The sequence below is a fragment of the Anabas testudineus genome, chromosome 4 (genome assembly GCF_900324465.2).
Source record: "Anabas testudineus chromosome 4, fAnaTes1.2, whole genome shotgun sequence".
Taxonomy (NCBI): Eukaryota; Metazoa; Chordata; class Actinopteri; order Anabantiformes; family Anabantidae; genus Anabas; species Anabas testudineus.
The window spans coordinates 18,488,349-18,512,428 of NC_046613.1; the positions used below are offsets into that span (position 1 = coordinate 18,488,349).

A 24,080-nucleotide genomic window follows, 5' to 3' on the forward strand; every position below is an offset into this window, starting at 1 on the left:
TGTACTGTATATATACATACAAACACACACAGCACTGATGACAAATGAATTAAACAGCATACGTTTATTTCCAGGCTGTAGCTAAGTCGAATGGTCACACAGCTGAATTAAGCTAACCTAGCTAGCGTCTTCCAAAAACACCGTTCCCTTTGACCCAACGCCTGATAAAACTGCTAAGTATGTATCGATAGCCAATCTGCCTACAACACTGCACCGTAAAACCACAAGCTAGCTAGTCGTAATATAAAACTGATCAAGTCAACGCAGGACAAACGATAAAATATTAATTGATTGACAAAACCTATGCTACATTAACCTGGCTGGTTAGTAAATGCTTAATAACTGAGAACGTCCCAAGCGACGTCGTTACTAACTAGCTAATATTATCAACTGGAGTAACATTATGATAACGACAGTATTGGTTTCACCTGAAAGTGTCGTCTCCGAGTTCAGATTCCTGCCATAACCACTGTCCTGACCACTGCCGGGCAACTCCTTAGTCCTAAACAAGCGACTGCACACCAACACGGTCCCTGGATCTCTCACCGCTTAACTCGCAAGCTAGCCATTTAGCAAGCTAGCGCACGAAACACTAGCAAGAACGTTAATACGCGGCTTTAAAAAACAACAGCCACGGGGGGGGATTTCTGTCGCTGAAGGCGTTGGTGTTACCTTTAAGTGTTAGCTATCCAAACACCGTCGAAGTCATGGCTCTTCGTTCGTGGGTCTCTTTCTCTTGTGTTCAAGTTGCTATGATTTTGCTGTTGTCTCTTTAAGCCTCCCTCAGCTGCCGATGGCCAGGCTCGGCGTCACGGCGGCTCGCAGCACTGCTCTACGCCGAAAAACTGGCGCAGCTGGTTTGACGAATACGACCAAACATCAGGCGTGCGTAGCCTGCCTGCTGAATAGCTGCCTTAAACCGGTTAAAATGTGCAGTTCTGATCCAAGTGAAGCCACTATGAAGACATTCAAACATCTATAAGCTGATGAACATGTGCAACACACTTCTATACTTCTTTACTCTGACGATTTAACACAAATTAGGTGATTAGCGTGTTAAGTATGATCCCCTTAAACCTGAATTCCCATGCCATGGGTCTTGAATGGATTAATGAAAGACCCTACCAGCTCAGGCCAACAGGGATCAGGGGATAGGAGCCCAAACAGTGATATAAAACTACACACACACAGAAGCAAAGAAACAAAAGTATCAGAGAGACATGTGCAAAATAAAAAACAGAGGTATCAAAAACAAATGCAAGCTTCAAGTTTACCCTTTATTCTACTCTTTCCTTGTATGTACATTTGGAAAACTGATATTAAAACACTTTTATGTTTGCATCTTTGGCTAATAAAACGGAGCCAAAGGTGAATGAATAAATGCTTCATCAAGCATCTTAATCAAGATGCTTGATGAAGCATTATCACATGTGATGCAAAACAATTACAAGAAACAGGAAATTACTCCAAAGACACCAGAAAGAAAAAATGGGCACAAAACAACCAAAATGAGACACTAAAAAAAACCACAAAAAGAAATCAAACAATGCAAATCTGTCACAAAAGAGACACAAAACAATTAGCACCAACAAACGGAATTAGCACCAAGAAATGCACAACAACTACAAAAGGGCAAAAATGACACAAAACACAACCATGTACACAAACCATGGTTTTCTATAAATGAAATGATGGTGTGCTTTTAATTTACGTATTTGTTAATGACTAAATCATAAGTAAACGATTTTTTCTTTTAGGCACTCAGAGCATTTGCTTACAGTTATGAATTGATGATGTTAACACACACATTGACGCTGACATTATACATGTTTTGCCATGAAGTGCATTTGTTGCCTAAACCTAACCACACACGTAACTGATAATCACTAAAGACAGGGTTGGTAGTTGTGTCTCTCTCACTCTGGGTGTCTAGTTCCTGTTTGTATTAGGGATGAAGCTCATTTTACACGTCTGTGCCCAGGGGCAGACTGTGTTCTAATTTGTCAGTGCCACAAGTGCATCACACACGTGACCACAGGTAATATTTAATGTCATTACTGATGTTGCCAGTGGAGTTTCCTCCAGTATTTAAACATAGTCATCATTTTCATTATTTTGGTTCCGTATGAGACAACAATTAATTTTAACTAAAACTAAACTGTCAGGTTTAATTTGACCATAGACAGTGCTATTACAGTCCCTTGAGGTACACCAGTACAGCTCACCACAAACTCTTGCAGCGAGGCAGTCTGTGGTCCACTCCACAAAGTCGGAGGATTGTATTTACATTTCCTGCTGCTTTGCAACAAGCAGGTGGAGCTAAATGGTGTTGAAGGCACTTGAGAAGTCAATGATGCAGAGGTGTACACTGTGGAGGTAGCAGAGTAAATGGTAGAGGTGTTACTGGGAGGAGGGATGACGTGTAGAGATTCAGAGGCATCAGTTTAGATGATGGAGGAGGAGGATGGATGATGTATATCAAGCCAGGGTAATCAGAAGAGGTCAAGAAACCCTTTAAAGACCAGATTTAGCTCCTTAGCTAACTCTGGTTATCTTTTGACAACAGTGTGTGACTTCTGTGGTGGCCATTGTCTTCATCTCATTCCACATCTCTTTGATAGAGGTAGATATTCTGCCTCTGTAGAGCTACCCTCCCCCCCCCCCCAGCAACCTCTTGCAACCTGTTTGTGTGCATAGACAAGCAGTTTTATGGGCGCGTGTAAGCAGATAAAAGGCTTTGAGTTGATTCCATGTCTGTCATTAGTCACACTGACAAAACTGCTAAGTCTCATAACAACCAAACTAAAAGAAACAACAAAGAGTAGGTAAAAATAGTTTTATTTCATTGCTACGTTGCAGTGCTTTAATAAAACAAGGAGCTTCTCTTAGATGTTACTTGGCAGCCAGCTAAATATTGTTCATGGTTTTAATAGGACTTGTTGTCTAGAACCACATTGTGATGGATAAAACAAAACCTCCTTCATGCAAACACATACTACTGGCAAACTAAAACCAACCTGTAGATGTTAATTCAATCGGACAAAATTTGGACTTTGTCTATTTAAAACCATCTGAAAGTATTTGACAGTGCAGTTTTAAATCCCTTTTGACAGACGGGCATTTGATGACACTCACTAAAATAAAATCACATTCTGTGCACGGCAGGTTCACAGTAACACGGCAGTGGGTGCTTCTCTACCTTGTTACCTAGTTTTCTCCCACAACAGCCACTTCAGGCGAGTCCACATAGAGTAGAGGTGCTGGGCTTTATGTGTCTCTGTCCCGTCCACAACAGTTACAGCCCCAGGTGAGGGTGAGGCACAGCCTTACTGGAATAAGCAGTCTGAAGGGAGAAGCTACAGTTTTTAGTAACTGATGTTGGAGGAGCCCCCAGGGTGGAGTTGTGCTGCTGTATGATGGGCCAGAAAAGCGGCGGTAGGGCGAGCTCAGTGGCCAGCGCTCCTACAACAGGCTGGTGAGGTGGGTGGTTGTACCGCTCCCTTGTCATGAAGGGAAAAACTGGAGGAGAGTGCAGTTGGAGGGGGCACCGTGATACATCAGAGTCTGCAGAGGTGAGACGGGGGCAAACATCCCTAACTTTGTCCACAGCAGGAGCAGAAGGGATGTTTCTGTCAGCGAGTGATGATGTGATGATGTCCTGTTTGTCTTCTGTCCTGACTTCCTCCTGTCCCACGCCGCTGCGATGTGGAGCCTCTTCCAGACTGTGGTCTCTGGAGAGCGGGGAGCACCTCTGACCCTTACGAAACTTTGCCCTTCTGTTCTTGAACCACACCTGGAGGAGACAGAGTAAATGTAGGTACATTTCTTTGCTGAGCAGAATTCACACATTGAATTGACACATTCAAGAATCAAAGGAGAAGAAAGAAAGAATTAAATGCAGCAGTGTCTCATTCTTGTTTTCCCTGTATTAAGAATTACAAACATTGGCTTCAGCTTTACAGTCTGTGTTCGGTGGGGTGTGCTCTCACCTGAATGCGAGCCTCAGGCAGGTTGATGCAGACAGCCAGCCTCTCTCTCATGCCGACATCTGGGTACTGTGTCTGCTGGAAGGCTTTCTCCAGAGCCTGCAGCTGGGACACTGTGAACGCAGTGCGGCTGCGGCGCTGTTTCTGCTGGTTTCCATATCGAGCCTCCAGAATCAACTCTTTATGGACAGACACAAAAAGATATCATCAAGATATATTATATAAGTAAACAGTGTGCACTGACATGTTATTTAAATTAAAGTGTGTAGTTATTTGCATCAAAATGTACTTTATCATTCTGACAGTGTGAAGAGAAATAAAAGAGTGGAAAAGTGACTTGAAACTTACAATAATAATAATAATAATATAAAATTCCATTAATGTAAAGGCTTTCACCCTTTAATCAAACTCTGTGCAGGACCAGGATCACCTACCTGCCAGTCTCTCAGCTACAGACAGGCTGTGCACTGTGGGTCCGGGGGCAGAGTAAACGTGGTACTGCTCCGCCATCTGGTGGTGCAGGTCGAAGAGCACAGAGTTCACACTGTGCAGAGGAAACACTGCACCGCTGGCTGCCCCGCAGAAGTTCAAGGAGTTCATGCTGGAGCTAAAGAAACAGACGCATTTGTTGAACTGGCAGTGAAATCAGTAAATAAAGAGAAACAGGAATTCAGGCTTTCATTCTTTATGGGTCTTCTAGCTACAGGGGGTAAAAGAGTCATTGGCTTCTAACCTTAACAGATAAGTGATCCCCAAGGGGCATTAACAGACACGTCATCACTGACTGAATAATAAATAAATGATTATTAATTTGACAATTAAAACTGATGACAAACAAATAGTATGTCAGAAGATCAAACCCTGGGTTCCAGTGCTCTCTAAATTATACTTGACTGTACAGGGTCAAATTTTACCCTCACTCGATTGTTCACACCTCAGGCCCGAGTTTGACACCTATTTTGCATCTGACAGACATGAAAACAACATTTTAAACCAAAATTATTAAGACTAAAATAAGATTTCATTAATCCCCATCATCAATCCTCCTGATGTTGCAGATTTGTAGTTTACCTGTGATCCAAATCCAGAGCAGATCCAGGTGCGCTTTTACGCACAGACGTCGAGTTGGTTAGTTGTAGTCCAGTATTTCCTAGTTCAGTTCTTTGGGGCTTTTAGATCCTCACACAGCACCGTTCATTGTCGTTGCACGTATAAGTCTCCGAAACCATTCTCACCCACGACTATTTAAGAAGCATTTACCCAGGCTCCCCTCAGCCATTAGCCAATAGAAAGAAAGGTATTAGCCGGGATTAGGTGGGATGAGGGAAGAGAGGGGGGTTGCAAGGGGCTCAAGTTTTTGAAACTATTGAACTTGAGAGATTTATGCCAAGGATCCCCCCTATAAGCGAGCGTTTCATTCCCTCCCGTTAAAACAATTAAAACAATGTGGTCGACTAATCTCCGAGGCAGGACAGATTAAAATAACAGCCTTTGATTGTCCTCTTCTTCTCAGTCCTCTTTCTCCCATACCGCTGGCTTTGACAGTCCCTCCTCGGAGGGGGTTTTCTCTCAGGGTTTGTTTTGCTAACAGGCACCATATTTTGCCTATAAACTGTCACCATGTGAAGTTAAGCTGAACCCTGCTCAATGAGAACAATTTGTGAAAACCCAGCTAAGCTAAATTAGACTTCTTCCCAGGAAGAGCAAAAACATCAACTAATCACCAGGATGAACTGAACTTTATCATTTTTTGGAGTCATCATCATCATTATTACTGTCTTACACTTTAGAAGAGTAACTGTGCATTCACTCAGAAACTCTGCTGCAGGTTTGTAGAAGTATTCTCATTGGTATCATAACTCATTTTTGCATCAATCACCAAAAGAATCTAATGCATGTGAAATAAACCTACTTCTGTTTTTTATATAAAAAGTAGTGGTAATAATGATCATATACAGTAGTAATATGATGCTCTATTTCTGAAAGAAGTCCACATACTTGGTACCTTTGTTAGTAGTTAGCTGATAATATAATTAAACCTTTTTAAGACATTTTAAAGATAAATTTAAATTTTGACAAAAGAAACTTGCAGGAGTGGCTGAAACATTCTAATATTGGTTTAAATCTGCAAAACCGCTGGATACTTAATTTCCCATAATGCAGTACAACAGCGTCTGACACCAGACCTTTTCTCATATAAGCCCACTTCTTTGAAACTCCACACCACCAGTGTGTACATGTAGGCTTACTGTTATAAATCAAGACTATTACGTATAATTAATTAATAATAATTAAATCTGGGATACAACAAATGAGGATGCTGAAGAATTACTGCTGGCCTAAACTAATAATTTAATGAAAACACAGAGTAAATATTGTATTCTAAAGTTTTCCAGTGAGTAAACCTGCTGCACATCCTTTGTTATGATGAAGCACCGCAGAGACACTTCTCGAACATTCACAGATACATTTGTCAGATGTCTCCTGTGTTGGGTGTAGCCCAATAACCATGGTTCACTTCTTCCTCTCACACTTGAGCACAATCAACAGCTCAGACTTCCAAAATATGTGAAAATGTTTGTGGTCTCTCTTTTTTTTTTTTCCTCCTGGCTTTTTTCCTTCTCCTTTGCTGTTCTTGGCTGTCAAGCTATATTAGTGTCCGATAGAAATAAGTCATTTAGAAGAGGCTCCGTCGGCCAGCCCCTCAGCCTCACTAAGAGCTCCCGGATTAGGTCCCAGAGGCCTTTGTCTCCACAGCCTGCAGGATTAAGGGAGATTTACTGCGAGGAGAGAAAAAAAGTAGTTATTTCATGGCACTTTCATGATGAAACCTGGCCAAAGCTGTGTTGGCTGGGGGGATTAGAGGCACACAAAGAGTGTGGTTGTGTGTGACCATCCCCATCCCAGAGTGCACCCCCCGGATCATTTCCCTTTCTGCGGGCCAGCAGGGCTTGTCCGGGTTCAACTCCTGCACTCATAGACAACCAGGGTTCAGTCCAAACGAGTAATGGCTTCTTCAATTATGTCCTCACTTTTCAGTCACCCAAAGCCTGCTGAGTGACTGCTTCATCCTCAAATCCACAACAACCAGCGAGCTCTAAATAACACAAACATCTCAGTCCATCAGTCCTCAAGTTAATCAGAAGGTTTCGTAACAGTGCCACAGAACAGCAGCTCTAAACACCAGGATGTGAGTTTGTCGCATTAAAAGACTGAAGTGCAGAGGTAAATAAGAAGTTACGGGATTTCGGTGCCTCCTGTAGTGTTTAAAACTGCTTAAATGGAGTTATCCTGCTCTTAAAGGATCCACTTACACTTGCGTGGATTACAGTGACTCAAACACAAAAGGCTAAGTCACATCACTAAGAACAGTTTCACCACTGAGCAGGTGAAAACTCGTGCAGGTTTAAAAAGAGTAATTAGCAAGAACTTACAACACAAATAATCACTGTCAGAACATCCAGTCTTTATCCTGCCGGATGTCAAGTAACTCAGTTATTAAAGCTCAGCTGTGGAAGCCACTTTAACATACATACTACATAACGTATCCCACTAATAAAGAGGTGATGGTGAAGTAGGACAGCCTAATGCAGTACGTTTGTTTTACTCAGTATCAGAATTAATGTTTTTTGGAGGTTAATGGGTCCCTGAGTCCACTTTGGAATATTAATGACATGTAACTAAAGTATTTATCAGTACATTATAAATCAAGTACTACTTACAGACTGTTAACAAGAATCTTTGGGTTGCCAGGTTGTGAAAAATCTTCTTTTGGAATTGCATCATTGGATCTGATATCTAGAAATGAGCAGTCAACAATGTGTATATGTTGTTTTTTAAGAATTCAAACAGCAGATTTGACAATTAAAAGTGTTATTAATTATTATTTTTATTAGCATGCGCAGTTTTGGTGGCTTATAAGAAACAGAATCATTACTACATGGAGAGGAAAAACAACTGGCAACAACAAGATCCAAAGGTATTTGGTTTATATTGAGAAAAAGGACACAAGCAAATATTACAGGAGATTTATTTAATCATTTTTGTTTAATCAGATAATTGTTTCAGCTTAAACTTGGTCTCCAACGTGTTTCCTTCAGCTGGAAGATGGAAGGATGGAAGTTTATTAAACGTAAGACTTAAAGACAGTAAGAAAATGCCCCAGAAACTAAACAGTTCAGTTTGTGATCACTGGAGCGAAAGAATATTTAGTTTACAGTATTTTACAGTTCAAAAAGTAATAGTAGTGGAAAAAGTAGAATTGGGGGAAAAAGGGAGGCAGTTGAAAAAGTGAGGGTGAAAGGGGGGGTTAAATGTTTTTCTCTCTTGTCACCATTGTCTCTTTTTTTCCCTAAGAAGTTTTTGTTAAAGTCTCCTGTTTAACAGATGTTCAGCTTTTCTTTAATTACTTATCAATAGTGGAAATTTGTATTGACAAGAGCCTGTCAGGAGGGGACCTATGTAGTTGTCAGTTATCTGAAAGAAAGGCCCCCTCAGACACCAACCGGATCGATTGGCATGCAACACACAATTGAGATGCCTTTCAGGGGCTGCAGTGTAAGTCCGGGAGCATGTGGGCTGAAGAGGGGCGAGCAGGCGCAGGAGCTAAAGACTTCTTCATCTGGAGAATCGATAGGGCTGGCTGGCCTTTGACCTGAGGGAGACAGGTCGGCGGGCAGCAGGTCTGTTAAGCCTCTCTGAGAGCCAGGATCACACTGTGAGGCCTGACACTGGCTATGACACACTCGGGGCTTAGACTGACATTGACCTGGCTGCAAACACACCAAGTACACACAGGCACAAAATAAATCTCAAATATAAACACAGAGATGACTTTGGCTCAGATGGTGGAATAGTAAATAAGAAGATAGTTTTATGATGGATGTTATTGATCGATTAATGAATTGGACTTTAATAACTAATAACGTTTTATTATCCTCCAATTAGTATCTTATGATCGCTGATGCAGCCCCAGGGACTGAAGCAATCAGCGGCTATCAGCAGATCAATACAGGAGACTGAGTAAAGATCAGTCTCTTAATTGGGAGAGAGTGTTATGGATTAAAGACAGAGAGCAAGGGACGGGCAGCTGTGAGAGTTCCAGGGGTCAAGGGCACCCACAGTGATTAGTGGGCTTGTTTTTTAAAGCCAAACACAATAAAAACTGTGTAAACAAAGATTTGCGGTTCACTTCCAAGCAGGTTTGGGTTTCTGGCCAACTTAAAAAAGAGTAGTAGAACCATCGAATGCAGAAAGGTGAGAGCATTTAATATATAAATGTGCCAAACTATATTTGACAGGAGAACATCAAGCTTCATGCCATTCATTTGTGTTGTGCACATACAAGTTATTAAGTCTTTATTTCTCTGTCTTACGTATTTTAATTCTTAAAATGCACTTTAATCTAGCACAGTCTTTATTTGAAACATGTCTCTCAGATTATGAAACAATTCAAATATGCTGCTATTACAGTTATTATTGTTGGGTTTTGAACTGTTGGTTACAAAAAAAATCTGAATATATGTCACTTCGGGGTTTTGGGAAATTGTGATAAATGTTTTGTTTTTTAAAATAATTCTATTAACAAAATAATAAATTCTAAAAATAATAGACATAAATTGATAATAAAAATAATGATCTAAAGATTGTTGATTTCTTGAAAACTTCTTGTTTTGTCTTGATATAAATGACCAAACCCAGGTATATTCTGTTCATAAACTAATATTCACACTTTGAATGAGAACAGAAGTTACAGCCAGTGGATATTTTGTCATCTGAGATTAATTAAATAATTTTACCATGAATCAACTAATCATCCCAGGTCAATTTAGGATGCAGGAACTGAAATGTTCAGGCTCAGTGCTCAGGCTCTTGCAGAGATAAAGCAGCTCTCCATCTCCCAGCATGGTGTCGGCTACGAGCCCCGGCCTGGAGCTTCCCCCTCCTGACCCCACACTAGTCAAAGGTGATCACGGGGGAGAGAAAGAGAGGCACTGATCGAATTTGATAATGAAGAAAACCTCTTTAAGCTGCTTTGCTCCACATGTTCAAAATCTCTGCAACACTCCGTAAACACTAGGAAGCCCCCCTCCCTGTCACTGCAACATTGTGTAGGTATTGATCCCAGCTAACTGGCTCCTTTAATACCTGGGGTCTGTGGCCCGGCCTGGAGAAATGCATACTGACATGTGACGGGAGGAGCTTAATAGGCAAAAACACTGAAGAAAGGATGGGCCTCTCAGTTTAGCATTTCTCTCCTATTTTTTCCAATTTACACATCTGCTGGAGAAAGAAGAATTACGGCAGCTGCACCTGCTGTTTCATCGACATATAGGCTGCAAGAGGCCCAGCAATGTACCGACAGAAAGCTGTCACACTGTCAGAAACTATTTGTGCAGCAGAGGTGGAAGAAAGATTCAGGTTTTGTATGGAAGTAGGAATAAAACTGTGTTGTTGCTGTTTTGATGTTTTCATTAGGAAGGAGCACTTTAGTGTCATAGTTGGTCAAAGCTGCACTGTAAAACATGATGCAGGAATTTAGTGGAATCAGCTAATTATTTCTCATGAACTTAAATTAATTCAGCTTCACGCCTGTTCAACTTCCTTTTGCTTTAAATATCTACACATATGCTGTTGGCCTGGTATGTCACCGGCTTAAGACAGTGGGAACTTAAAGTAAATCTGTTTATAATGAACGAACATTCAACCTTCGTTCATTTAACAAATTTTTAAGGCAGCATGAGACTTTTAAGATGCACCAGCTGACAGTGCAAAGTACAGTGTATATACACTATATACCTTTGAGTCATTGGACTCAATGTGTCCCATTTGATAGAGTAATAAAATGTTTTGTATATGTATGTGTAATATGTATCATCTTAATGATAAGTGTAGTGCCGTGAAAAGTGCAATACTCACCTCTGAAGACAGTTAAGTATAAAATAAAAAGTAAAATATAAAAAGAAAGTTTCCAGGTAAAGCACAAGTATGTCAAAATGATCCTTTAGTAAATGTACATAGTTATATTTTGTCATAGTTGGGCAGAGAGGGGCTGCTTATATGTAAAAACAGATTGACATCTTCTTTTAACTAATACCATTTAATAGAAAAAGATAAACAACCAAAAATGAACAATTACAAAAGTAAACTGCTTACAGCATATTTACAGCTCTTGGGTATTTTTTTCAGTCAACAGAAAACAGTACAAGGAAGCTGGTACACGCTAAATGATAACTGTAAATAATAACCCAGGCCTATTCAACAATACTGAACCCTATTTTTGTCTTTATGGAGGAGCAATATGTCATATTTGCTATCACAATGATTCCTGTATTTCCTGTTATTATTCATGCAGTGCACATGACACAGACACAGTGGTGGATAGTCAGTATTTTGTCTGACCTATACCTACACGAGACAGTGATATATTCAATAAGTTTACCAAATAAGTTGCAGCAGAGAATTCACATTTCTGCCAAGGGTCTTTGAAATGATCAAGTATTATAGGATTAGTCAGGTTTGAGAGCCAGACAACGAAATAAACTCTATAAGGACCGCCGAGACGAGGTGCAACATGAACACAAAAGCATTTACATAGCAATGCTCGACAGACTAAGACATAATGCACTTAGAAAGAGTTATTTGTTAGAAGTGAATGCATTATAACACAGATGAGGTACTCAGACTTGGGCCCTATACGACAAGAGCATCTCTATATATATAGTGCAATTTAGGCTGAACATACAGCCTGGCATGAATATTATATTAATCATTGTCGTTCAGCGGACAATGCCCAGTCGTTTTAAATAGTTCTTCTCTAGAAAGGTTTTATTGATAAATCGTATGAGGCCTTAAAAGACACTGCTCAAATAAACAGAAATATGTTTAAACTAACATTATTTTAAACTAAAATAACAATAAGCAAATGAAATTACTGTTCATCTCGGCTCCTATTGCTTTGAAGGGGCCTACAGTACGTAGGTAGTAACATCAATGAGCTCTCTTCAGGTCTTTTCTTTTAATGGAAACTTCCCAATGTGCTGAAATATTCCTCCCCCGAGACTCCAACCTCAACCCTCTGAGAGCAGGTGTAGGCCTCCTGAACGTGTCTGTCTCTCTCAAACCAACATGAAGGGACTCGTACTGAGGAAACTGGAGTAGAGGGATCAGGAGTCATCTTTTGACTTTTGCATCCTCCTTGATCCTCCAAATCATCAGCTCCAGACAGGCAGATGCATCCTCACTCGAGTCGTGGCCCTCCACTGGAAACACATGAACAAATGAGCAGCTTTAATATTGTATAACCAAACTAGTGAAGAGCTTCAGTTTTGATTAATTCAGGCAACCTATTAGTAGTAGCAAAAGTATGTGAACCTTTCATGGTTTTCTGCATGGTTTTCTGCAAGTCTTAACAACAATCATTTACATACTGTAGATTCATGAACACGGATGCTAGCCAGTTCCAATGATGCCTTCAAATCTTGGCTGTCACTCAGGGTTGTTTCTTTACCTGATTGATGCGTGTTTGTCGTGCTTTAGACTGGCCACCCACTTCTTTGTAGAGTAGCCACAGTTCCAAAATGTTTCTATTTGTAAATTGTTTGCTAAACTGTAGACTATTTATTTCTAAAGTCTTTCACTTTGTAACTCTTGCGAACTTTATGTAAATAATCAATTCTTGATCGTAGATCGCGAGGTATGGCTCTCATAAGTGTATGCTTCATGTGGCGCAAACTCAAAACTACATCATCATTATTATCACAATCTCTTTCTGTTCTCAATCAATCAATGGGTTGCTTCGTACATAAATTGTCAGAGTTACATATACTTTGCTACTGCATAAATATACCAGTTTTCATTAATTCTCAAGAAATTACACAATTTGAGAAAATCAACCTCATTAATATTATGTCTACACAGAAATGAATATTAGAATGTAATACAATTCATTTCGTTAGTTCTGTGTGATTTCTCACCATTATCCTGGATGATGCGTTTGAGGTGGTCTGCCATCAGATTCTTCAAGGCACGTTTGTAGGGCAAGCCGAGGCGGTGAGGAAACACAATGGCTGTGTCTACAATTGAGCTGTGGATTAGCTGGAGAAGAGAGGAGGACAGAGGGAACAGTTTAAAGTCAAAATCAGCCAAAGTCACCAGCTTACAATAACTATAATAGAGTTAGAATTCACTGGTTTTTCACTCTGCTCCAGTTAAAGTTATAAAATAGTTTTGTGCTCAATGTCTGTGAAGACATGTTTCATGAAGTCGTTATTGAATGATTCATATATTTGTTAAAACTGAAATTCTCAACCATTTCACCTGATTTAATTGAAAAATATGAATATAAACATTTTTCCACACTAATATGAGGATAGTATTATTTGTGATACTGTATTTTTTTTAAAGAAATACTCATTTTGGGAAATATGTGTATGGTGTATGTAGGTGTATATTGTACAGTTTATATTAACAGGACAATAAAACCCTCATCAGTGTCAAATACAAAATCACTTTTTAAGCTAAGGTAAATTCAAGGTTTAATCTTAACTGCTTTGTGAAGTGACTCTTGACTGAGACACATCATCCAGGCAGTACAAAGCACCACAGTTTTACTTGCAAATTGTCACAATGTGGTGGTCCTGGTACCTTTAGGGCAAGCAGGTCGCTCTCCAGACTGTGTCCTATGAGAATGGATTCAGCACTGAACATATTGAGCAGCACGGCCTGAACATCTCTCAGGGTGATGGTGGCACTCTCCAAGTCCTCCTGCGTCACACCTGAAAATCTATAAACAAGATACCAGATACCTACTGCTGTTACAACACTGCTTTCCTTTACTTACAATATTGTTTCAAAACCTAGACCTGTTGAATTTGATTGATCACAGATTGATTCATTTACTACCAGTTAAAATAAATAACAAACATAACTCAGAAAATGTAAAGACACATGGGGACAAACTCACCGTGTGTTGTAGTCGACCACTTTGCTTTCGGGTTTGACAAATGTGTCGTAGATAACTTTCATCTCAGCATCAATGACTGTCACTCTCGTAAGTTCCAGGCCTTGCTTTGTGTAACACTATTTACAAGGATGTAAAAAATAATGTTAAATGTGACACTAAATACAGAATATAATGCTGCAATAAAACATCTACAGTGGCAAGAAAAAGTATTTGAACTTTTTGGAATTTCATAGTTTTTTGCATTATTTTGTCATAAAATTATATATAAAATAATAACACAAACTAAATTCTGATCTTTCATGTCTCTAATGAGAACAACCATTAAACCCTCATAGTTAGCTAGTGGAGAACCAACCTAACTTAGGTGTTAGCATACCTGGAGTCTTGTTAAGAAAATTAGTTTGGAGGTGTGGACTAGAGCTACTATGAAAAATAAAACACTCAAACTTTTTGAGTTTGCTTTGCACAAGAAGAACATGCTCATGTGAGCGATGTCTCCCAAAAAAGGAGCTTTCAGAGAATCTACGATCAAGAATTGATGAGGCAAACAATCTACAAAAGGAGACACATACTTTTTCCACTAGCACTATGATGTTTTTATGGTTGTTCTCAATAAAGAAATAAAAGATATGAATTTTTTTAGTGACATTATAATGTGTTGTTAATACTCTTAAATGAAGATCAGATCATGTTTTATGAGAAATTAATGCAGAACAACAACAACATTTCAAAAGGTTTACATACTTTTTCTTGTCACTGTATATACTCATACAACACAAATAAGAAATTTCCATTTAGGTCAAGTGTGCATTTACATTATGTTAATCAGATGGTAAAAACACCTCACTCACCATCTCACAGTCGAGTGCAAAGACCCCTGCATTGCCGTCTGGTGGTAATGGTTTAGTGAAGGTTGAGACGTAGCCATCTAATGACTCTTTACGCCCATCCTGAACATGTTGCTGCAGAAGATGAAATGTAACTAACTTAAACTCAGAGAATGACTGTAAAAACGCAACAAATAAAACTATATGTTGTTTTTTTACGTTTTCACTGAAACCAGAAACAAAAGGGGACCGAATGACCCCTGGAAGCTAAATGTCTTCGATACAAAGTCCCTTCTTAAATCTGGGATTACTACTACTGCCGCTGCTGCTACCAATGAGATTTTTTTACTTGCGTGCATTGGAAATACTATTTAAACACAAGTTGATATGATAAATTTGCTAGCTAATTGTCACTCATTTACACATCTAGGTATTAGAGAACAACATTAGTTTCATTTGGAGAAACCAGGTCCAGTATTTACTCTCTTTTAGGACTGTTTTGGGGCTGCTAATGAACTCCTAAATGCTTAGCTAGTTTACCTCTCTGCTGTCTGTTGCATGGACTTTAGTGTAGAGTAGTTTTTTGTTTCATTCAAGATAAAAAAAAAACGTGAATTTACAGACCAGACATGTAAATAGTGAGTAGAATGAGGCGATAATTCTCCGTAGGTTCATCACTACGAGCAGCCTTTTTTTAATTGTCATTTGACATAATTTGTTATTGTAAGACACTGGTTAAAGCTAAACCTGTTACACAAGACCGACACACATGCCATAAAGCCATCTGACTGAAGGACACAGAAGATGGGAGTGATTTGTAGACTGTTGCTAAACAAATCCAACACAGTGCAATGTTTGATCAAACAATCCAAAATATAAAACTACTCATATATAAAACCTTTTTAGCTGCATGCTTTCATTTTATGCCTTGCTACGTTTTAATGATACCTTGGCAACTTGGCAACCTGGAGTCCCCACAGCTGAAGCACAACAGCTGTAGTTGGTCTCCCAGCCTCCAGCAACTGACAGAGCATAGGAAGACAAAATAAATAAATAAATAAATAAAGTCAGAAAGAGACACTTGGTAGCACGAAAAACAAAACAAAACAAAAAGAAAAACTATCCATAAGATACAATATATAAATTATATATTGTCAACCACTTGCACCAAATAAATATAAACAATCTTACCTTTATTTCTGCGTAAACGTCCCCAGTGAAAACTACACTCCTCTTTCCGTACACAGTTGCCATTGACTTGGATCTTATACTCTGCTCCACATCGGCAGCATATCTTGGTGAATGCTGGAAAACCATTAGAGAGTTTGTCAGCTGAAGGTTATATGATTACTGGCCCACATGCTCTATATGTCCATGTTATTATAATTTAGCATAGTTATTAGTAATTAATTTTTAGAAATAGTGAGAGAATTGTGGTGCCGCGTGGATACGTACGATCTGTGATGACCTTTTTCTCTGGCAGGTTGTATATGATGGCCTTGCCAGCGACCTTCGGGTTTGGTCTTGGATATCCGTGCTCCTGGAGCTGCTCATCTGTCATCAGGTATGTCTTAAGCTTCCTGTACAGTGTGGCTCCTACGGAAAGAGACAGCGAAACAAATGTTGTTTTTCCACAATAATTATAATAAAACCTACAATGATGAGGTGAAGAGACAGAATGACTGGACTGAAACAGTAGTGGTGGTGACATATTTTTACTGTTGTGGTTCCATAACAAGTTGATCAGTTGTATTGGAGTGGCATATCTTTGCTTATAAAGAGCTACAAACCTGTTTTTATGAATATATTTGTCTTAGCATATGGTCAGGCGCTCACCTACAATATAGAATATACATTATAACTTCACCTGCATGACTGAGACTTTTGCCTTTTTTTTTTTTTTTTGTAATTGTGAACGAACACAACATATCTGAATTGATAATACACCAAATTATAGTATAGATGTTGTCCATGAAGGACATTAAGTGTAGGCTGGAAAATGTTACCCTGTAAGTTAATAACATCAACAAAGTCCAGCTGGAGCCAGAACTTAAACCTGGAGTCAAAGCGATTTAACACTACTAACACTACAAACTACTTTGACTGACTGAAACATTTCAAGTTTGCTAATCCCAAGAAGCAGCTGCTAATGTGAACCATAACTCTCAGAAGACTTACAATCAAGAGTCAGTTCTTATTCTTTATTTCTTGTCCTATTGTTCATAATTTCATTTCTTTCCACTGTATATAATTAAAACAATTTCCTTGTTGATCAGATATATCAACAGACCTTTGATCAGATTTTATGATAATGGGAATGTAACCGAGTAACGAGGAAAAAATGAAAATGACTTTCAAAGCTGTGGAGAAAAGAGACTGAACATACGAGAAACATGATTATTCATGTCATCATGACAAGGGCACCCTGTGGTAGTTAGCTCAGTGCAGAAAAATAGACAAAACCCACCAATGAGTTTCTCCTCCTGCTGTTTACCCATTCTGTTGACAGTGAAGCTGGTTATAGCAGCGAGGCGGCCTCCTAGAACTTCCTCATGGGACTGTGGCCTCCTGTTAGCAACTAACCCTGGTTCCTCTGTAAAAAACACACATATACAGAGGTTACACATTGAACTGTAGCTTCAAATATGTCATTTATTTTTGTATGTAGGTAAGAATGTAAGAATATTAACTCAATATGCTGCATATTGTAATTGTCATAATCTGGAGCACTCATGCAATCAGTATTTTAATTTTGTGTGAGTTTGTTTTTATTTGTGTAAACAAACTGTGAATACTGAGTCTAAATACTGGATGATACACTGCACAGGGGCTGAGCTGACATACTGGTGACAGGTGATGGGCAGGAGCTGCTCTTGCTGCGCAGCTTTTTCAGCGTGTTGACAGCTACATTGAGGTAGATGTTCTTACTGCTACTGCGCTCATATACCAGCTTCTCCTCGTCAAGGGCCTGAAACAACAATTACACTGTCAAAACTTTAGCTTATTCTACATAGGAATAAAATAGTGTATTTGAAGTCTACAGATATTTATTATTATAACCCAAATCAGATTCTGGCACCTTAGATTACAGTTAATACAAGGTTAACGTGACTCATACCATCTGGAAGGCAACATCCTCTGATGGGCAAAATTTGACACATTCATCTATGAAGGTGTTGAGGTAGCGCTGACGGATGTTTGTGGGAACTTTGGCCCCAAACTCAGTGGGGATGACCGGGCGTTTCATTGTAGAACTCTGAAATGTCAAAGGAGAGAGGACATAGACTGTGAGTCAAACATTCCTACGATGATAAAGTACTGTGCAAAGAGAAGAAACTCTGCAAAACTTCTCATCACATTTGAACAGGTCTTCCACTGCTTTTTTGTCCCTGACCTCCATGTTCCTGTATAAAGGTCACACTTAATATTCATCCCTTAGCCTGCAGAATCTGCTTTTTTAAAAATATTGTTGTGTTTCCTTAAATTGTGTAGATATTTCCTATGTATTGTCATAATAGCATTGCCAAAACAACAAATCTAATGGTGGCCTGACACTTTTGCACAGTATTGTATGTCGACCTCTGCCAGCAATTGTCAAGGTTATGAATGTGCAAACTCCTTGGCTATGAGGAAAACTAAGTGACGGACTAGCTGCTCTCTTTAGGTTACAGAAAATGCTCGATACCTTTATGGTGGGGGTGTGTGCCAGCCTCTTCTGCATGACAGTAGATGTTGTCTTTGACAAAATGCCAGCTGTGGTTTGAGCCTTGACACTCTGATGAGTCTTGCTGGGGGATAACACTCGACTGACAGCTGCTTTAGCCTCTGCAGGACCTAGTTAGCCAAGCGTAAACACACACACACAACAAGGATCAAAGATGATTTCATCAACTTTAGCCATTTCAACATAAGAGGAAGTAACCATGACAGGCTTTGGGAAAAAATATAGACAAAGCCGCATCTTCCTATAATGCTGAGTAGGGGAGGCACTCATACTGGTTTTGGAGGATGTTATCTGTGGACTGGGACGGTGTGCTATTCTCTTCTTCTCTTTAGAGAAGCTGGAACTGGAGCTTTGTGAGGCAGTTTTGACTGAAGCAGAAAGCTGAGCAGCTTGCTGTTGCGCCATTTGCATACGCTGGTAGCAGACCTCCTGGGCTGTGGGTCTCTTGTACGGCCGCACCACAGACTTAGAAGGTGCATCAGTCTGAAAACAGGAACAATTGTGTTCTTAGTATGGAAAGAAAAAATGTGATGTAAAGAATCTAAAAATAAAAACAAAACTGCTGATCTGCAGGTTAAGTATCTTCCTGTATATGTTGTTATTGTACATAATGTACCAGACATCTCCTTTCATACATATATGGTGTCACATGTATGTTTCATTTACTGTTTATCCAGATTTTAAATTTCTAAATATGCATTTGTTTACTTTAAACTTTAAAATGCTACTTTCAACATAGAAGCTAACAGAAGGAGAACTGGCCATAAATTTAAATGAAGGTTGTTATATGTGTAATATGCTAAATGCTGATTCTCCATTTAAACAATAACATAATTACATTATTATACCTCCACTTTATATGGACAAGCCGCCTACAGACAGGACTGTTATGAAAGGTTCTTGTGATCTGGATCAGAAATACAACTCAAACTAAAAATATCCCAGCCCACTGATTAGCTCACTACTTCTGTAGAAACACAAACAGCTGCGAGTATCGACAAATTAGTTTGACTGGAAAACCCCATCACCTCAGCTCTGCCTCTGCTTACAGCATTTTCATATCATTTCCTGGGTTGTTGGAATGCTAGCTCTGTAAGCTGCCCCTGCCGTTAGCTTTCATGTACATGCTTGCAAGAACGGGCTGTGCTTTTTCCAGCACAAGTAGAAAAACAGAAAACAAAGTCTAACACATGCTGTATTATACAGTTTAAGTTAGTCACTAAGTTTGGTATTAAGGGCATTTTGCACATTCCCTTTTTTATGCTAATATAACTTTAAATAATCACTGTTTTGTTTGTAAGTAACATTTGTATAAAAAGATGTTATGAATTACTGTGAATAAGTTTAAGAATACAAGGAGACACTGTGTGTTTGTGCCTGCCTTGTGACAGTATTATGCAATGGAGTGAAACAATAAAGTCAAGGTGGGAAACTTACATTTCCTTTGGCAACAAAATGGGAGACTCTTTTCTTTTGCCCAGGGAAAAGAGTAGTTAAAGTGCTTTCTGTGCCTTTCTCTTCATCTGAATCCCTAGAGGGCTGGGAGGGCACAACATAACATATAAGACTCCAATAAGAATAGTGTGTGGTAAATGGAAAAGTCAAGCAAGGCAAGAAATGAGCAGTAATACCTGTTTAGTTTGTCTTCCCTTGTCTTCCCTCTTCACATCATTGGATTCATTGAAGATTCTCAAACACTCCTCCATGGGATCTGAGTCAAAGTCCACATCCTCCTGGAAACTGAAGAAGTCGATTTCAACATCATGGCCCTTGTCCTTACCTGCCCTGGTGCCATCCACACCATGGTCACCCTCATCATCAGAGGAAGATGGAGTAAGCTCTGATGCTTTCCTCTTGTTTAGTCGTCCTCTTTTCAAAGCATCGGCTGATTTCCTCACCAGCACTTCCTCTACTTCATCATCATCATCGTTGTCCATCTCCATTGCTTCAGCCTCTTCTGGACTCTCATCTCCAAATAGATCAACATGGCTAAGACTCTGACTTCGCCGTTTATCCTTTGATGAGGTTAGGCTCTGCTTCACTTTATCTTTACCATTAGAAGAACTCACTTTATTGTTACTGTGACTGCTCCTGCTACTACTTGAGCTACTTTTACAAATTTTCTTCACATCTTTTCCTCTTCTACTACTATCAAGTTTACCATTTTTGTGTTGGCGGTCTTTATAGGTGCTGTGTTCCTTTTCCTTATGTGATGTATTGGGTTTGTTGCTTTCCCTTGCACAGTTTTCTGTATTTTTATGTTTATTGCTGGAATCTGTTTTACCTTTTTCTACAGGTTTGATCTCACCATCATTTCTCTTGTCCTCTTTGTTAACTTTATCAGATGTCTTAATCTTCGCTGTGTTTTTCTTATCATCCGTCTTTCCGTGACTCTTGTTCTCCTTCTTTGCAGAGTCCTGGCTTGTGCTTTTTATTGAACCTTTATCCTTACTACTGCTACTACTAATTTTAAGACCAGATGTTTTGTTTATTTCCTTTTCAAGTTTATGTATTTTTTCCAACTTGCCACCTTTCTCATGCCTAGTTTGACTAACAACCTTCTTTTTCTCTAGGTTGTCCTTACGTTTACTGTCGTCTTGGACATCTGAGACTTGTGTCAAGCCCTCTTTAGTCCTGTGTGTCAGTGCATTTAGCATATTTTCAGTTCTCTCTTTTCTCTCCTTGGCAGAAGTATCCACTGATGCAGTGGTGCCTTTTCTCTGCTGGAGATTGCTAAGAGAGGTGGGACGGTACTCTGTTCCAGAGCTCTCCCCATCAGAGTCAGAGAAAGTGTACTTTTTTGTGTCTACACTCTGCTGCCGAGGCTTTTTCACAGATACAACATACTCCTCATCTGAAAAATCTGACACTGGTAATCTGTGTGTCTTGCTCCCCTCAGTCTTAACTGCTTGTGCGCTGTCATCCCTCTTGCTTTTCACAGCAATTCCTGCTGAGTAGTTGGACAGTGGGTCATACTCCATATCTGTAGATGGTTTAGAATTGTCAACAGTGTATTTACATTTAGAAGAGGATGTGCTGTTTGAATACTTTGGGCTTGGGGGAGGAGAGGGGGGTTGCTGAGTGTGTGTCCGAGTAGAAGGCTTTTTCAGTGAAGTGGGAACATATTCCATGGAGTTACTTTTGCTCCCCTGGGTGTCTGAATCCAAGGTGTATTTGCTGCACCCAGGGGTGGGATTATAACCTCCTGATGTCATCTGATAACTGCCAGGATCATAAGCCAGGTGTGATCCTGGTGTTTTACTTTTAGCAGCATCAGAGGAGGACAAACTGGTACTCTCGCTAGGATCATACGGTTCGTCTCCAATCCGAGAAAGTTTCCTCTTCTCCCTCTCCACCTCACTGCGAACTTCCTCAATGGCCTTGTTGACCAGCTCCAAAGCACCACTGATGTCTCCCGAGGCAGCTGATTTGCCATTCTGCTGTTCCTCAGGTCTTACGACTTCTGGTTTGAAGGGATCATAACCTTGTTCTGCAGAGATGCAAGACAATCTTGATAAATCTGACCAAAAAAGTGGAATATTCAGCCCATTTTTAAAACACACATTTTCTCAATTGTATAATGAAATGCACTGAACTATCTCTGTGACAACTTAGCAAACACAGTGGGCTGAAGAAAACTATTAAAAATAATTCAAATTCTTTTATTTTTATTTTTTGTCAAACCACTGACTTCAGGTTCATGAATAACCTTCTATACTCAAAGTAATACACAATTGCACAACTATAAGAAGTCCAGATGATTTGTGGAACATTTTATGTGGTTTGTTGGCCTATTTTCTTTAATTTCAACAAAGGCAAGGAACAGAGTAAAATTTTTTGAGGGCAACATCCTTAGAAAATCAAAAAGACTACTTACCTAATTATAAGATAATCATATATATTTATATTTAACTTCTTCGTTATGGTTTATGCATTACAAGAAATAAATACTTTAAACACATAAGTTGGTAGTAGTCCTGGTTTGCTACTCCCAGGCCAGTAACTGTATTTCATGCTCATAATACTATGTGCAGAGAAAAAATACTTAGTAAAATAGTAAAAGATATTATTTTCTTGACTCAGTTTATTGGTGGCTACTTTTCAGTACACTTAATTACCATCCTTACCTAGTGTATTTAGCCCTAGTACCTTATTGTTTTTATATAATCTATTTGACATAATAGCAAATTTCATACCATTATGAACTTGCCCTTTAACAGGTCAGCCAGTAAAGACAGTGGATGGATGGATGAGGTACCTGACTAATTATTGATTGATACAGCTTATGTTGTACTTTTTAACCATAGGCCGACCTTAATTTGCAGAAACCACAGAACAAAACATCCAAGCTGCATTAATTATGGTACAAACTTAGCTAACGGTAACAGAAAATCACATCCCCACTACTTTACGTTTCGCCCAGTTCACACAAGCATTTGCTGCTTACTCCGCGGCATAAGAAGTGTGTGAGTCGAGCTTTGATTTGGTGAAATAATACTAGACACCTTTTTGTGTGATATGGAGGTCTCTTTGCTTTTTAGCATCTGCTGGTGCTCCGTAGGACGCTCGTCTCTGCTGGCTGTGCCTGAAGTGACAGTACGGTCTGTTACACCCATTTCTGCTTCCTTTGCTGCACTCCGCGTAAAACGGACAGTCAATCCCTCGGAAGAAGCCGGTGGATCTTAACATTATCTCCAGATGTTGTTCTCATGCCCGCTCGAATTCGCTGGTTCGTCTGCTGTGTAGTTTTTTTGTCCTAACGCAAAAGATTTCAGAAGCGACGGAACAATAACAACGTCCCTACGCCGCCATGTTGGATGCGTCGGGGGAGGGGGGGGGGTTCAAATCTCGCGTGAACTTCCACGTGTCGCGTACCATGACGTCACAGCCGATTGTTAACCGTTAGTAACGTTTAGTGAATAAAGTTAGCTAGCTAAAGTGGCTAATTTGGTCCATTTTTAACCTTAGTCCACGCTTAAACTTTACTAAAGAGACTTTAAATCTTTCGATTTATAAACAGCATCTGCTCCCAACTTAAGGTAGGTATTTACCAGGCAGTGATACAACACTTGCTACTTAGTTCTTTATAGAAATATTTTATTTCCCCTCCCTTTGGTTTTGGTAAACACCCAAATGTACTAGCTAGCTCCAGTTGTGCCCCTTATAATATAGCTACTTGTAGATTTAAAACAGTTGAAGAAACGACACAAGCATCAAAGTATTTTATTTCACAGGAATCAAGCCACAAGTCGTTTGGTCCTTGGGTTGAATGACCTGGATGCAAAGATAGCACAAACAGTCACATGCAATTTGCTGACAGTTTAACATTGTTGTTGATACAGTCAAAATGAGGCTACATACAGATTTTAAGATTTGTTCCAATTAGTAATTTGGAGAAGATGCATGTATGGACTCTCCTTTGCCTTATTTACGTTAGCTACTAGCTGAGGACACATGGAGTTCCAGGGTGGCAGGTTGACCAAGACTACAACCTTCTACTAAGCTACCAGCTAGAATCATGTGAAATATAAACATCCTCCAAGAGGAATAATAGGGAATAAGTTGAAGTTGACCAAGTT

The 24,080-nt window shown here is 39.5% G+C and overlaps 2 protein-coding genes across 5 annotated transcripts in view; both read right to left on the bottom strand.

Moving 5' to 3' along the window:
- Positions 1–816, bottom strand: part of csnk1g2b (casein kinase 1, gamma 2b) — a 28,843-nt gene extending 28,027 nt beyond the window's left edge. For 2 of the 4 annotated variants that reach the window (XM_026344975.1, XM_026344976.1), the window contains exon 1: positions 673–816. The gene's annotated coding sequence lies outside the window, so the exon portion shown is untranslated. Of the gene's footprint in view, positions 1–428; positions 592–672 lie in introns of those variants that run through there. The other 2 variants (XM_026344973.1, XM_026344974.1) reach the window with 2 other exon arrangements.
- A 10,253-nt stretch (positions 817–11,069) lies between these two features.
- On the bottom strand, positions 11,070–23,319 carry rexo1 (REX1, RNA exonuclease 1 homolog). Its single transcript, XM_026346130.1, has 16 exons — positions 23,007–23,319; positions 20,133–21,991; positions 19,939–20,040; positions 18,774–18,984; positions 18,463–18,611; positions 17,896–18,033; positions 17,622–17,745; positions 17,245–17,370; positions 16,233–16,373; positions 15,969–16,082; positions 15,726–15,799; positions 14,802–14,912; positions 13,951–14,066; positions 13,632–13,770; positions 12,962–13,082; positions 11,070–12,247 (listed from the first exon to the last, which is right to left on the bottom strand). Exons 1-16 carry the CDS (start codon positions 23,188–23,190, stop codon positions 12,159–12,161), a joined length of 3,798 nt encoding a protein of 1,265 aa, XP_026201915.1. The 5' UTR covers positions 23,191–23,319; the 3' UTR covers positions 11,070–12,158.
- Positions 23,320–24,080: the final 761 nt, after the last annotated feature.

Excerpts from the sequence above, each read along its gene's own strand:
- rexo1 (XM_026346130.1), bottom strand. The coding sequence starts at position 23,190 with ATGTTAAGATCCACCGGCTTCTTCCGAGGGATTGACTGTCCGTTTTAC. Across the intron at positions 18,612-18,773 it reads GATAACATCCTCCAAAACCA|GTCCTGCAGAGGCTAAAGCA; the intron begins GTATGAGTGCCT and ends TTGGCTAACTAG. Across the intron at positions 17,746-17,895 it reads AGGATGTTGCCTTCCAGATG|GCCCTTGACGAGGAGAAGCT; the intron begins GTATGAGTCACG and ends TTGTTGTTTCAG.